The 16206-nt window shown below is 40.4% G+C and overlaps 1 protein-coding gene across 1 annotated transcript; it reads left to right on the top strand.

Annotated features, from left to right (window-relative positions):
* Nucleotides 1-209: 209 nt before the first annotated feature.
* duox (dual oxidase) lies at nt 210-13737 on the top strand. Its single transcript, XM_072673694.1, has 33 exons — nt 210-273; nt 387-464; nt 569-727; nt 1661-1851; nt 2120-2321; nt 3345-3511; nt 3769-3829; nt 4337-4433; nt 4719-4809; nt 4917-5019; nt 5115-5287; nt 5405-5580; nt 5718-5836; nt 5930-6070; nt 6205-6318; nt 6416-6618; nt 7131-7316; nt 7510-7735; nt 7871-7964; nt 8062-8237; nt 8645-8714; nt 8815-8892; nt 9294-9472; nt 9681-9911; nt 10393-10492; nt 10591-10640; nt 10741-10868; nt 10976-11129; nt 11323-11555; nt 11697-11855; nt 12067-12222; nt 13194-13322; nt 13578-13737. Exons 1-33 carry the CDS (start codon nt 210-212, stop codon nt 13698-13700), a joined length of 4611 nt encoding a protein of 1536 aa, XP_072529795.1. The 3' UTR covers nt 13701-13737.
* The last annotated feature ends 2469 nt before the right edge of the window (nt 13738-16206 follow it).

Here is a 16206-nt window from a genome sequence, read left to right as displayed (position 1 = left end):
AGAGCAGACAGTGAAATGAACTCAGTTAGCTAGTTTGAAGTCAGTGTTTGTCTTTTTTGAGGGTGCTAACCGCTGCACGCCAGCGTCAGCTTTTCATCCTGCGCGTTTTCTCTGAGACTTTATGGCACATCTTTGCCTCCTCACATCAAGTGCTCTCTACAGGACTTGCCTTCTGAAGAGCGACGCTTGGCCGCTTCTCTCTCTCAAGGATGGATTTGCGCAGGAGTGCGTGCTGGACTCTAGCCGTGCTCTCGCTCACCTTTCACACAGCGCGTAAGTGAAGTCAACAGGTACACGAAATAGCCTGCGGCGGTGCTGCGAAGTAGCCTGATCACTCAGTTCACTTTCTGTCTCTGTTTGTTTGTTTGATCCCCTCACTCTCGCAGACTTCAGCATCACGTGGGAAGTTCAGAGATACGATGGCTGGTACAATAACCTGGCCCATCACCGGCGCGGGACTGCAGGTACATGTTTGTCTGTGTCGTGGTTGAAGCGCTGTGTTAGGCTACTGAAACTAGCATGGCTCAACGTGAAAGCTGATGATGGTGCTTTGCGCGTGCCCGTGCAGGTGCGCCGCTCATGCGATTCTTGCCCGCGCGCTACTCGGACGGCGCGTACCAGCCTCTGCGCGAGCTGCCCAACGCCCGCAGGATCAGCAACGCCGCCACGAGGGGAAACTCAGCTCTGCTCTCAGAGCGCAACCTGACCGTGCTCTCCGTGTTTTTCGGTGAGTCTAGGAGGATGTGTGTGCAAACATTACAACTAACCTACACTGTAATGCATGTGCATGCAATATGTGTGCAGATTGCAGATCTGTAAATTGCAGTTGCAGTTGCACTCAGATTACAGATCATTCCTGTTTGGTAGAATCCTGTAGAGGTGGGCAATACGACTATATTTGATCATATTGTGATACATTTGGTATCTTGATACAGTATACTTTTTCTGGGCATATCATGGATATCATCAGTGCTTAAACAACACTGACCAACTGCACATTTCATTACAAAGAGGGTTGGGCCTGTTACACGGTTACACGGTTGGGCCTGTTTAATTGAATGGAGTGCAGCAAATGTTGAGCCAACTGAGCTTTCTAACCTAAATATATCAAATATATTCATCAAAATATGATTAATAGTGTTAGTCAAGTGTTAATGATTTTTTTTGTATTACATTACCCATGTCGTGAGGAGGCTGTAAATTGTTTTATGCTTTAAAAGGATTCTATATCATAGCAAACTGCGATTACGATTAGGTAATTATCATGCTATTACATGTTTATATTGGCACATCCATGCTGACATGACATTGCAACATTTTATTCTTAAACGTTGGTTCCTTCATTCCTTACATCTAAGACACATTGCTGTGTAAATCTCAAATGAGGATGAAAATGAAACATTGATAATACCATTACATTCCCCTTAAATCAAGCCCTATCTACAGGGCACTTGTATGGTAACAGGGTAACAGTATGTCATAAAAGGCAGGATTTAATAATAGTCTCTACCAGACACTCTGTATCTTTTTTGAGGATTACTAAGAAGTAGGAAGCTCAGTGACGGTAATGTGTTTTAAGAGAAGTCATTAAAATGCAAATAAAAAAGTATTTTCAGAGATAGCTACTGACATAGCTTACCGTGATAATGTTGGCCATTAGGTTATCATGTAGTGTCTGAGATTGCGGAATCCCGAAGACCTGGTTGCCCTCCTGAGTTCATGCACATCCCAGTGTCACCAGATGACCCTGTCTTTGGGTCCAACTCCACAAGCCACAAAGTCCTGCTCCCTTTTCAGCGTGCCCAGTGGGACCATGAAACTGGAAAGAGTCCAAACAATCCCAGAACCCAGGTGACACAACACACTACACTTAGTGTAGTAAATGTGGAATAATCACAAGAAACATAGTCAGAATAATTGGGAACAGCAGATACCTGTAATCACTAGTTCAACCTCAAACAGTAACCTCTCTACTAGTACTACTCTAAGTACTTAGAACCTACTATCATGGTATACTGTGTCTTTATGAGTATTTTTTATAGATTGCTCTTATTTTGGTCTGCAAAGGGAGTATAGTATAGCAGTACTATACTTTAATCAAGTATCTAAATCTGTTCAGGTGAACCATGTGACAGCTTGGATAGATGGCAGCTCAGTCTATGGCTCTTCCAGCTCCTGGTGTGATGCACTGAGGAGTTTCCAAGGAGGTCTCCTTTTGGAAGGCTCTGATAAGGGCATGCCAAAGGAGGGTGACAGCAACTATTTCATGTGGAGTGCTCCAAACCCCTGCAATGGACAGACTGGCCCAGAGGGACTCTATGGTAATACCTAAACTATTTGAAATATATATCTTTTGAGACATCACAATTTTATTTTTGTGGAATTAATTCCAGGTCATTTTGAATTATTTTTTATTGGTCAGTCCATCATGAAATTTTGTGAAAATGTAAAGAACAACTGAAGGGAAACCTTGCTTTTCCTGATAAATTTTAGTTAACAATAGCAAACAGCTGTCTGCACTGGACATCATGACTACAAATGAGCTTTTAAGAGTAAGAAATATTGTATATATAATTTATTAGTCAAATGGCCTCTTTCTGTTAAAGTAGACAATTTGTGGCCAGGTCAAGCAGTGAAAGGACCAGATTCTCTAACTGTAGGCAGAAGTCTGGCTTGCGATACTAAGGTCACAAAGACTTGGTGGAAAATTGCATCAGGATTGCTGGGTAACAGAGCCTGTGCTTAGTTAGCATAGGCTTATGCTAACATCAGTAATTTGGCACGTCAGCTATTTAGTATTCATACTACTAAATAGTGCCAAAAATCTTAGGCAGGGAAGACCTAATTTAGTCATCAAAACAGACTCAATCTTCATTACGTGCTTGTATCTGTTGTCCACCTGGTCCTTTATGTTTGCCTGACCTCACTAAATCCTACAAACAATGACTATGTTGTTGTTGCTCTTTTAAGGTGTTATTCAGTATTTATGCTACATGCTGTGGTAAGGAATGTCTCAATGAACCAAATCATTGAGCAACATCTAGATATGAAAAACATAGCCGGGCCAGGTGGCTAAAAGCAAATTGGCACCGTCCTAATGAACTCTTTCACATTCACACCACAAACAGGATTAACACCTGATCATCAGGGCTTCTTCCATCTGCCAAAGCTGTGGAATCTCTGGTTCACAAAAAAAATTAATTTATGTGAAATATTCTATCTAAAATAATGAGTGTGTTTTTTCCTTTTTACTGTTGCCATGACAGACCAGCAACAAAGTAAAATAAACAACACAGGTGTGAGGTTCTTTCGTTATGTTCTCTGATCTTGTGTTGTGTCTTCAGAATTTGGGAATTCCTGGGCCAATGAGAACATCTTCACTGTAGCTGAGGGGATTATTTGGTTTCGCTACCATAATTACCTTGCCTCCCAGCTGCACAAGGAACACCCGTCGTGGTCAGATGAGGAGCTTTTCCAGCATGCCAGGAAGAGGGTTATTGCCACATTCCAGGTAAGGAGAAAAGTCCTCTGTAATTTAGAAACAACACAGAGCAGATAGAGGTATCAATTTGACAGAATACCTCCACCTGTATCGTTGCCTCATACATTTTCTGCAATGGAGCTTATGATGTCTTTATTTCAGCAACAGGCCACTCACACATGCAATAAATAATTTCCTAAAGCGTGAGTCAGTACCTGATACTGGCTGGAATGTTTGTATGTTTTATCACTTCACAAATAATGCTCTTTGTTTCCTTCTCATGTCAGAATATTGCCTTCTATGAGTGGCTGCCTGCCTTCCTAGGAGTCTCAGTGCCTCCATACCCAGGTGAGAGAGTGCGTGCCTGTGTGCACGTGCAAGTGTATGTGGTGAGCTGGCATACCAGTTACCTGTGGTTTAGTGAGTTACCACTTGAGGTTCTGTTTAATGGGCTCAGTGGGCTTTAGCTACGTCAGCGCAGGTTAACGCAAGCCAGGGATATCATTTCTGCTGAGGGAGCTGCTTTTGCGGGATTATTCTTGCTGCAGGCCTAGAGCATGAAAAAAGTCATATACTTTGTATTACATTTTTTTCAGATTCATTTGAAATTTAAATGCATTCAGTGGTTAACATAGACTCTTTTTTTGCTTGACACAGCAGACTATGGCTAGGCATAATGTACATGATATATGTATTTATGTTCCTGAAAAAGAAGTATTAAATTGTGAACACTTTTACAGTTTTGCAGATTAAAAAAAGAGCCTCACATTATCTGCTATAGGTTTGTAGACTGAAAATGCAACTGTGGTATTTTTTAAATAACCTCACTGTGCTTTCTGAAAATCCAACTACTAGGCTATCAGAAATATGTGGATCCAGGCGTCTCTCCTGAATTCCAGGCTGCTATTGTGAGGTTTGGATTGTCTCTGGTTCCCCCTGGTGTCTACATGAGGTAAATGACAACACTCATGAAAAAGATGGCTGTATCATAATGAATAAAACTGGTTTCCATATGTTTTGGATTCTATTTTTTAATGTTATCCTCTCTGGCCTCTAACACGCATTCAATGTTAGTAAATAAGGAACATTTACACACACACACAACGTAATATTCCTCTTCACAAATGTATACAAATGATCACTTTATCACTTACCTTATCATTCACTAAGTGATGTAATTTTAATTACACACAGGAATGTGCAATGTTTGCCATGAGTGTTTATTCTCTTGCTATAGAAACAGGACTTGTCACTACAGGAACATTGTGAACTCTGATGGGAGCACATCTCCAGCACTGCGCTTGTGTAATAGTTTCTGGAACAGAAATGTGAGTCAAGACAGAGAAATACAGATTTGACACATAACACACTGTGGCAGTTAGATTAAGTCCCAAAGTGTTTGAAACCAAATGACTAAGCAGGCTTCTCGTTGTAGAATGCAAACCTAAAATCTGCCCAGGATGTGGACGATCTGTTAATGGGTATGGCTTCCCAGATAGCTGAGAGAGAGGACAACATAGTCGTTGAGGATTTAAGAGGTTACTGTTTCTTTTGGGCTCTTCAAAATACTTCTTATACATCGGCTTGCTTTTAAAATCTAGAAAAACTCACCTACTCCTTGTTTCTTCTTCAGATTACATGTATGGTACATTGCTGTTCTCACGCTCCGATGCAGTTGCCATGACCATTCAGAGAGGACGGGACTTTGGCCTGCCCAGTTTCAACCAGGTCAGAGAGGCTCTGAACATGGCTCCAGTCCAAACCTGGGAGGAGATCAATCCCAGACTGAACCAGACCAATCCGCAGGTAAAGTCATTTAGATTTGGCACATTCATTTGTAAAACATGTTATTCAGTCACTATATCCTCACTGTCTTACTTTCTCTTTGTCCCTTATTCTGCAATTACTGTTGTTATACACCAGTTGTTTAGGGATCTGTCAGAGCTATATGGGAATGACATCTCCAAACTAGAGCTGTTTGTTGGAGCTCTGCTGGAGTCAGATGGGAGAACAGGCCCTGTGGTCACCTCTATCTTCTTAGACCAGTTTGAACGCATCAGAAATGCCGACCGCTTCTGGTTTGAAAATAAACAAAATGGGTATGCTATTGCTAATGCATATTTATTCCTATATCACATGCGATAATATACATTTTGTTTGCATATTATTAATGGAAAGCATCAAAAACATTATTCCATGTTTGAAATTGCATGGCCTTTCTGTTCTGCATTCACAGTTTGTTCACAGAGGAGGAAATCCAGGCTATAAGGAACACCACATACCATGACATTCTTCTTGCTGTCACCAGTGCACAAAGTGCAGACATTCAGAAGAATGTGTTCTTCTGGTTAAAGGGTGAACAGAAATCTATAAGATATACATTTCTCTATGTATTCCTTCTGTATGGATAATCACTTATTTCAACTGTTGTTTCGTGTTCACCTACAGGTGATCCGTGTCCTCAACCTCAGCAAGTCACAGCGTCTGATCTTCAACCCTGCACTAAAGCTACTTCAATGAGTTACTTTAACATTCACAGCAAAGCTGGCTATGGCATTCAAGTGATTGTCCTTTTTCTCTTTCCTGTGGGTCAGTATGATTGATCACTTATTTATAACTGTATTTGAACACATCTGATTGGCATTACCTTTAAGCACAGTGCTGACAAATTCAAAAACATTGCTTAAAAGAGTGTCTGCTTTTTCTCTCCAAACCTTAAACAGTGAGTTTCCTTGCGGCTTCCATAGTTGCCAGAGTTCGGGCAGCCAAGTACAGAAAGTTTTTGAAAAGGTTGAGAGGCCCAAGTAAAGACAAAGAACCTGCACATGGAATTACAGGTACAACCAGCATTATTATTGGTTGACACCAATAATAATGTCAATGGGGTCTAAATTACATGAGCTAAAAAGCAATGTGTACTTTCTGTTTGTCTAGCTTATGAGTGGCAGGGGTACACGGAGACCCCTCAGGCAGTTAGCCTGGTGATTGATGAAAAGAAAAGACTTCAGATTTATTCTGAAAATGGATCTAATATGCGCTGTCATAACCTGGGCACCCAGGATCGCATAGAAGTGTTGCTGTCCAATGACTGCCAACATCGTTCCCTACTCCTGAAGATCCCCAAAGAATATGACCTGGTAGGCAATAAATAACCCCTAATATCTGAGCACCTGTCAGCAAGTCCAGGCTACTTTTTCTCACTTTCACTGCATGATACTTTTGTAATAGTAACCTAACAATTCTTTGTAGGTTGTGGACTAAATTGAGACATATTAATAACTGAATAATGAACTAAGAGCTTACTCATGTACTTGTGAATATAGTTATACTCTATACATGTTTAAACAGTGTGAATTGTTCAAAGAAACCAATATTGTGTTGGAATTTGGCTTTTACCTTTAACTAATCTGTGCAACACACACATACACACTAATAAGCACATGTAAGCACATGTGCCCGGAGTAGTGGGTAGCCATCACTGCTGTGCCTAGGAAACAGAGAGGGTTAAGGGCCTTGCTCAAAGGTTCAACAGTGGCAGCCTGCCAAGCCCATGGAAACCCTATCAACAATTTCCAGGTGCTCTATCCGCTGAGCCACCACTTGTTCTTCGGACTTAATGCTATTTTAAATGCCTTTTCTGTGTCTACAGGTGCTGTTTTTTGATAGCGATGTGCAGAGGTCAGAATTTGTGGGTCGCCTGCGCTCTAACCTAGAAGAAATGACCCAATGCCTGACAGTGACAGAGATGAGTGAAAAAGAACTGCTGAAAGAGGCTGTGACAAAAGAGCAGCGAGCTCAGATAGTGGAGACCTTCTTCAGACAAGCATTTGCAAAAGTATGAACTTGTTTACTGTTGGAGTGATTCTAAACGAATCCTTGCATGTTAGGCCGCTTGTTTGGTGCATGTATCTATGATGAATACTAATTCTAACTTACGTCTACTTCTATGGCATTATCTCACATTGTAGTAGTATGGCTAGCAGTCAGACGCTTCAGCGTTTTAAACCTGTTTTCTGATCTCACCTCAGGTCCTAGACATTGATAAAAGTGATGCAGGGGACCTGAGTGGTGTGTCCAGTAAGAGAACCAAAGAGACTCTGCAGTGTGAGCTTACAGCAGTTGAATTTGCCCATGCCCTGGGGCTGAGGCCTGACTCCCTCTTTGTAGAGTCCATGTTTTCTCTGGCAGATAAAGACGGCAACGGATACCTCTCCTTTCAAGAGTTTCTCGATGTTGTTGTCATCTTCATGAAAGGTCAAACTCAGAAGATTTTACTCATTTTAAAGAGACATCATAGAAATTATAGCCAGTAGCTGTTTATCCTAAAGTGTACGTAATTTATGAATAATAAATCTGCTTTCTAACTATTTTTTGGGTTCTCTAATTCAGGAACCCCAGAGGAGAAGTCCAAACTCATGTTCTCAATGCATGACATTAAAGGAGAAGGCTACCTGTCCAAGGAGGAGTTCTGTTCTTTACTAAGGTCAGTCATTTACTGCTAATTATTGACATACTGTGTTGTCAAGATCTGGTCAGTGATTACTAACTAGATTCTAAATGTTCTTCCTTGTCCTGCCCAGATCATTCCTGGAAATCTCCAGTAATGTTCTATCTAAGAGCCAAGCAGATGATGCTATAGCAGCTATGCTTCAGGCTGCAGGCTTTGATAATAAAGATCGCATTACCTGGGAAGACTTTCACCTCTTACTGCAAGACCATGAAAATGTCCTACAGTTTGCACAGCTCAACATCAAAGGTGAAGTGCGGTTACACATTTTATGTCTTTCTCTGAATGTCTTTTTTTCAGTGGCTCCATTAAACCATAACAACAGCATACAGTGCTCTAAATGTCTTTTACATAGAAGTGAAAAGCCTTCCGGTTGAGATTTCCGGTTCCGGTTCTGTTCACTTCCGGTGGAGTTTTCACACCACTTCTATGGCCCTGGCTTTTTGGTATCTCTTTTGTAATTGCACTTTTACCTACTTTTCTGTCAGAGCCAAGATCTCCCATCTTGTGGCCACCCTGTATGTTTCCCGCCTCATCTTTTTGACAGCAGGATTATTAGTAGTAGTTCAGTACAATTGCAAGCATTCAAGCCTGCTCTACAGTCATATAGAGAGCTGGTGCCATGCTAACCCTGTGATTCTGTTACATACCCAAAGGGATGGAGATGAACAGCCCGAACAGGCTGACCCAACCACGCGTGTCCTTTATCATGACAGAGAAAAGCGGGTACATGCAGGAAGTTGATTTTGCTTTGTGTAATTCTAGTACATATATATTTAGTCCATTGCAATAAACCTACTCACAGTTCTCCTTCTTTCATTTTCAGTTCCTCATTTGAAAAGGATGGTGACTTCATGCATCAGTGCATTGTTGATGCTGGCCAAGAACTTCGTCAAAGAAAAAAGTAAGAGCTTCACTTTTCTAGATGTGTTAGACAAATGACCAAAGACATCAAATGTTTTTTAATGTCCAACTGTGTTGGAAACGGACATTTTGCTGCATTAGTGTATAAGCCTGTTGCAGCAAGTGACCATGTTGCATGTCCAGATGTCCATGTATAATTATCATGTGCTCAGGATTTACCTAAGCTACAGTGATCCCTGTAATTTTCAGATTACTGTCATATGAAACCATCAGTGTTTGTGGGCTTGATGTAATGAGGTGACATGATGTCTGGCAAATTTCACTAGCAATTACATCACATTTCCAACCAGGTGTATATTCTCTGAATACCTCAAGGGTGGTATGTGGCCTCACTTGAAGTAAGAGTTTCTAATCACCTAAGATGCTTGTTACTCTTTTCAGGTTGGGCTTCTCCAGCCCCAAGGTTTATGTGAAGCCTCAGAGAGAGCATTACATCAGGAGCCCTGTCCAACAGAAGATCCAGCAGTTTAAGCGCTTTGTGGAAAACTACCGCCGCCATATTGTGTGCCTTATTATCATATATGGGATTACTGCTGGGGTGGCTCTGGAGAGATGCTATTGTGAGTCTGTTCAGCCATATATTTTATTTTTCTTATTAGGCAGTATTATTGAGATTAATTAGGGGCATAAACAGCCCCTTTACAGAGCGCTTTATGAGCACATCAAGTTCAACGTGGCTTTTTATTGCACTGATCTTCTTTACTACATTTGCTATGTGAAATGATTTTAAAACACCAAACAGATGCAAACAAATGGTATTCTGTGCAGACTATGGTTTACAGGACGACTCTTCTGGAATCCCAGAAACCTCCATAGTGGGCATTATTGTGTCCCGAGGCTCCGCTGCTGGCGTCTCTTTCTTGTTTCCCTACATGCTCCTCACTGTGTGCCGCAACCTGATAACCATATTCAGAGAGACGTTCCTCAACAGATACATCCCCTTTGACTCGGCCATAGACCTCCATCGCCTCATGGCAATGACGGCTATCATCCTTACAGGTCAGAAACCTGCAGTTGAATCATGCAAGCATCCATAGCTGCCCTTTTATGCTGATTTGATCAAGGTTAAGATGTTGATGCTAAGTGCTGGCAATAGATAACCCCAACAGACACTGCCTAATGCCCAGGCCACTCTACTGGGTGCTGATAGAGACATTAGGCACTCTAGTGTATCCATCATCAGACACAAGCTGGTGCTATTTATTGTGGAAGTCTTTACAAGTGAAAACCTTTGCACTCTAGGTTTGTTTGGGACATTTTTGGGACTGCAGTGAGAATAGCTGTTTTATTTGCACTGCAACTATACACTGATCGCAGCATTTATACAGGAAATGGGCTAAAGTCATTCTCTCCATCTGCTACATGAGATTGCTGTGTGGTAATGTTTAAAACACTGCACATGGCTATATTTTTTTGTGATTCTTCATATCTGTAGGTCATGCTGACCTTAATCTAACTTCTGTTTCCCCTCATCCTACAGTTATTCACAGTCTAGGTCATGTGGTCAATATTTACATCTTTTGCATCAGTGACCTCAGCATCCTTGCCTGCTTGTTTCCCAAAGTCTTTTCCAATAACGGGTAAGAAATTGATCCGTATTGAATCAATCCAGGAAACATATATCATTTGACAGCTGGAGTCAGCTCTGCCTGAGATAATATGTGCAAATCTTTTACAGGTCGGAGATGCCACATGAATGGACTTTTTGGTTCTTTTCTACAGTGCCGGGTAGGAGATCATGCACTAGCTTTATGATATTTACTGAGTGTGAAAAGATAATTCTCTTAATGTACTTATGGTGTTTTGGTTCTTTCTTGCTTTTTCACAGGCCTCACAGGGATCATTCTGCTGTTTATCTTAGCCTTTATGTACGTCTTTGCCACACACTACTTTAGGCGTATCAGTTTCAGAGGATTCTGGATTACGCATTATTTCTACGTGCTTATCTACACCCTGGTGAGAATTAAATTCAGCCAGAATGGCATCATGAGCTAAAAAGAAACAGTATTATTGACAGACATATTCAAAGATCCTTCCTACTCTTTGCTTATTTCTCCTGGCAGACAGTGATCCATGGTAGCTTTGCCCTCCTTCAGGAGCCACGCTTTTACATCTACCTGATCCCTCCTGCTCTCCTCTTCCTCTTGGACAAACTCATCAGCCTCAACAGGAAGAAGGTGGAGATCCCTGTAGTGAAAGCTGAACTTTTACCCTCAGGTACAGAACACTACACACATCCTTACAAGTGGCAGCACAAGGCTCTGTACTTGCTCCAGCTGTTCTCTCTGTAGATCACATTGTGGCACGGTTATAGTATTTGTGGTCCACTGTAGTTAACAATCCTAATTTAGACTTTCCACCAAAATCAATTATGATGATGTCAGTGTCCATTACTCTGCATACTCGGCAGGAGTGACGCATCTGGAGTTTAAGCGTCCCCAGGGATTTGCCTACCGCTCTGGGCAGTGGGTACGGGTGGCCTGTCTGGAGCTGGGCACAGACGAATACCACCCCTTCACTTTGACCTCTGCACCACATGAGGAGACGCTGAGTCTGCACATCCGTGCTGTGGGACCATGGACCAGCAAACTGCGAGAGATCTACAACCCTGATCGACTGAAGGAGATGGGATCTTATCCCAAAGTAAGGAGAGACAACTTTTCTAGCTCTGGTGGCTGTCTATATAAATGAGTGTGTGTAGTCGAACATAAGTTTGCATAATGTTGCTTTCTAAAATTGATCCTTCACATTTTGCCACACTTGTCAACATTTTCATCTCCTCAGCTGTATCTGGATGGACCCTTTGGTGAGGGGCACCAGGAATGGAAAGACTTTGAGGTGTCTGTTCTGGTGGGAGGAGGCATTGGAGTAACTCCATTTGCTTCAATATTGAAGGACCTGGTGTTCAAGTCTTCAGCAAAACTCAAAGTTCAGTGCAAAAAGGTAATATTGTCATGCCACTTATTAAAGCATGTTGAAGGAGGAACCATTAACAATACTCATATTTCATCTGTATTCAACTTGTCAACTCTTCTGTTAATAATAGTATGTTTATATATTTGCATGGAAAACACTATAGGATGGTTAGACTTTACTGTTGTTACTGTTGTTACTGTGAAGAAGTAAATGTACAATGTTCCTGACCCTCTTCCAGGTGTACTTTATCTGGGTGACACGCACGCAGCGTCAGTTTGAGTGGGTGTCCGATATCATACGAGAGGTTGAGGAGATTGATGATCAGGAGCTGGTGTCTGTGCACATCTACATCACTCAGCTGGCAGAGAAATTTGATCTGCGGACCACCATGCTGGTAAGGACAAAGACCTGATGTTGGTCTGTTTCAGGGACAGCCACAGCTGCATTCAAGTTAAGGCTCTGAGTGTTGAAGGGTTTAATGACTGAGAGAAGAAGCTGTTGGACTGCTCCAGTACAGTACAGTACATTAAGGGTGGCTTTGCGGATGCATCATGTGGTGCAAATGTCTTGATCTTCTCAGCTGTACTTACTCTCTTATGTATGGTCTTGCAGTCAGAGATCTTGCAATTTTTGGGTGCTCTCTACAGTCCCCCTTTACAACATAGGGAAGATGCAAGGGGGTATATGAGCTTTCCTTTCTACAAGAAGTTGAGGCACTGCTGAGCTTTCTTGGCTATGGAGCTGGTGTTGAGGGACCAGATTAAGATACAAGCTGCAGTGGTTCCCAGTAAGGGAAGCAGCTGGTTCTTCATGTACCTAATGACAGACCTCTCAAAGCTCTTTATGATGATGGTCTTAAGTGCAAAAAGGACAGTTCTCATAGATGTAGAACACAAAAGACTTTTGCACAGGGATTGTGTTGGTGGCATGTCTGATTACTGGTCTGTAAGTTGGAATTAGCATGACAGAAATGTGGTCTGAGTAGCCATAGTGGGAGTGGGGCTCAGCTCTGTACACGATGTTGGGGCAAACAAGATCCAGCACATTCATCCCCTTGGATTTCAAAGTCCATATTCTGATGGAATTCAGGGAGCACGGTGTAAAAAACAAGGATGTGCTTTTGTGTTTTCTTAGCTTTCACGCTGGGGGTATTTTGTGCTATTATGGGCACAGTGCTAAATTCATGGCTTAAATAAAATGGCATAAATTGCTCTAGCGGTGTGCGGTTTTGCCACCATAGTCCTATCAAGATTGTATGACTTGTCATACTTGTAGAACTGTACAAACAAAAGTCTATTTATTGGATAGATTTATTGGTTATTGGCTAGGTTTATTGGTTATACCTGTTTTCTGTTTTCTCCTTAGTATGTGTGCGAGCGGCACTTCCAGAAGGTGTGGAACAGGAGCCTGTTTACTGGCCTGCGTTCCATCACACACTTTGGTCGTCCACCTTTCTTGGCCTTCTTCAGCTCCCTGCAGGAAGTTCATCCTGAGGTTCAGCTTCTGATATACTTGTGTATCAACACCAATCATTCTTGTTTTAGTCTTTATTTTCCTTATTCCTAGTCTTTATGTTACTTATTTTGTTGTTAATGTTAATTATTATTTAAACTCTGAAATACATACATGCATCTGAACCTTACTGATAGAAATGTGCAATAATGTGTCTGAACTGTACCCAGTGACAGTGTTAATGTGGAACTACTGCACCTGCTTGTACGTTTAACCTTCTCTCTTTCTTTTCCTAAGGTGGACAAAATTGGTGTGTTCAGCTGTGGCCCTCCTGGTCTGACAAAGAATGTGGAGAAAGCCTGCCAGCAGATGAACAAACGTGATCAAGCTCATTTCATGCATCATTTTGAGAACTTCTAGCCTGACTGTTTCTCATAAATGTGCTGTAGCAAAATGCTACACTGACAATGAAGGGATCTATCTCAGCGATGCATTTATTTTTCATTCTGAGTTGAGATGAAAATGCACTAGTTCTGTGCTTGATGTTTTTTTTAATTAGTTACTTTTCCATAATAGAGTTTTTAAAAGAAGTGATTCAGTGAATGAAATGTAAATGTGAAAACTGGTCTTCACTGTTGTGAAATCTTGATCTTGTACTGTTGTGGCTGTGATTAAATCTTCATATTGACTCTTTTGTAAAGCTGTTTGTAAATCCGCAGCTATGGACCCTTTTTTTGAAAAGCCCACATTTTTAGAAAATTGATTTAATTAAAAATGAATTGTAGGTATAATAGGATGTCACTATAAATTATAAAAATTATAAAAGACAAATAAAACTGCTCTAACCAAATCCTTTTGAGACTCATTTATTAGTATAAAAATGTGTCCCATGCTTGTTTTTAAGACATTTGAATCCTTTCTGATAATTAACAATAAACATCTCCTGTTCATTTATTTACAAATCAATTTCTTTGCATCTACAATAAATAAAAATAAATAATAGTGATACAAAGAGCACAATGCAAGGGTTGGGAATCTTAAGAGATTTAAGCTCTTAGATAATTTTACAAAGGTCTCAAAAATCAGTAAGTTTGTTAGGGCTATGACTATGTTTTTAGTAAAGGGCCGAATGATTCAAATTACAACTCTGATTCTTCAAACCTTGTCCCTGCAATCAGCAGCCATGGGCTCAGGAGAGGGCAATAAGACGGTAGCAACGTATTTTCAGGTAACTGTTTCCTCAGTTTAAAACATGGTACAAAAATGGTAGTTAACAGAAATCATGGAAGTTAATTTGCAGTCTGGAAGACCAAGTAAACTTTGAGAGAACTGCTCATAGCATTGCAAGAAGGATTAATCAAAAGACTTGGCATCTTAATGCCTGAACAAACTATACTTCAGTCTCCTGCTAACTAGAACTTATAGAAAAGGCTGTTTGTTGCACAACTGAATGAAAAGAACACTCTTCAACTGTTAAGTACAGGGTGAATCAATAATGCTTTGGGCTTGTGTTGCACTGGTAGAGGGATTAAATACCAGCAAGTTCTGGGAACAAACTTCACCTCATCTAAAAAAGGTAAAGGTGAAAAGTGGATGGCTCCAAGAGGTATAAGCTTAGAGTTTTGCCGTGGCCCTCACAGTCCACCGAACTGAACATCCTAAAAAATAACAGTTGCTTTAAAGAAATACTGTTTTTCCACCAAGTCTCTATTGTCTGCATTTGTAATGTGCAGTTTTCTGCACTGAGAACACAACAGAAAACCCGCTTAGAATAGAAGTCAGCAGTGGCTTAAGCTGTCCAGAGTACTATTTTTTTGTCAGGGTCAGTCCTTGTTTTCTGTCTCTTTAATTTAGTCTCCTCTAAGGCTGAAAAACATACAGTTTATTCAACTAAATGTTGTTAATGTGTGACACAAAATGTACTGGGGTGTATTGAACTGAATTTGTTTACGCTGGAATGGTACATTTATGGTATAAAGAGCATGGCTGGTTCCATGATGGCTGGCAAATAAATTTAGAACCAGTGCAGTGAAGATCATATTTACCTTCTTTTTTCTGTAAATCCAAAGATGTAAGCTTTGGCTTCCTTTGCTTTGGCCTATGTTATGTTATATTAGGTTATACTTCCATCAAATGCTTGTTTGTAGTTCAGTTTTTCAGTGTCCTAAAAATGACATAAATGTTGGATAGACATATCCTAATCTACAAATACTTTAATCCAACCTGAACACAACACATAATAGTATATTATTTATTAGAAGATTAAAGTCACAGAGGGACATTAAGAAAACTAGTCTTTTTATTAATCTGCTTCATAAAGTAAATGAATGAATTCAATTTAGTCACTGTTTTGTTTTAAGCAGAAATGATTTTATTAAAGTCATAACCCATTTATGACCTTAAAATATTTTCTGCTTCATGCTAACATGAACAAATGAATGAACAAATATCTAAATGGTGTCTGCAGTTGCAGGAACACCTTTTATAAAACCATAAAGGACAGATTTTCCAAAATGAGGTCAACCGTTTTCATACCACACTGTTGCGAAGTGCAAATAAGCCTGATATAAAGATACATCAAAGCTATGAATGACCAACACTACTGCAGTCAAACTGAAAATCCCCTCCTGTTCATTTATCACATCATATGTACTGTCAGGTATATATAACTTTGTTATTATGCATTCTGATACTTATGCATTGTTCCTGATGCACTGAAGTTATTGTTATTATTATTATTATTATTATTATTATTATTAAATTGTTACAAAATATTTTTTGTTAACAGAAGAGGTTTAGGACTACATACAGTGCCTATAAGTATTCACCTCCTTTTCTTTTTATTGCTTTTTTTTATAATCGTGGTCAATATAGTTTATAAATTTATATTAAAATACATGTCAAAGTGAAAACAGATTTCTATTAA

Source organism: Salminus brasiliensis, chromosome 2 (genome assembly GCF_030463535.1).
Source record: "Salminus brasiliensis chromosome 2, fSalBra1.hap2, whole genome shotgun sequence".
Classification (NCBI taxonomy): Eukaryota; Metazoa; Chordata; class Actinopteri; order Characiformes; family Bryconidae; genus Salminus; species Salminus brasiliensis.
The sequence above is the reverse complement of the archived record's forward strand: the minus strand, read 5'-3'. Positions and strand labels throughout refer to the sequence as shown.

Excerpts from the sequence above, each read along its gene's own strand:
- duox (XM_072673694.1), top strand. The coding sequence starts at position 210 with ATGGATTTGCGCAGGAGTGCGTGCTGGACTCTAGCCGTGCTCTCGCTC. Across the intron at positions 465-568 it reads TCACCGGCGCGGGACTGCAG|GTGCGCCGCTCATGCGATTC; the intron begins GTACATGTTTGT and ends GTGCCCGTGCAG. Across the intron at positions 9,473-9,680 it reads GGCTCTGGAGAGATGCTATT|ACTATGGTTTACAGGACGAC; the intron begins GTGAGTCTGTTC and ends TATTCTGTGCAG.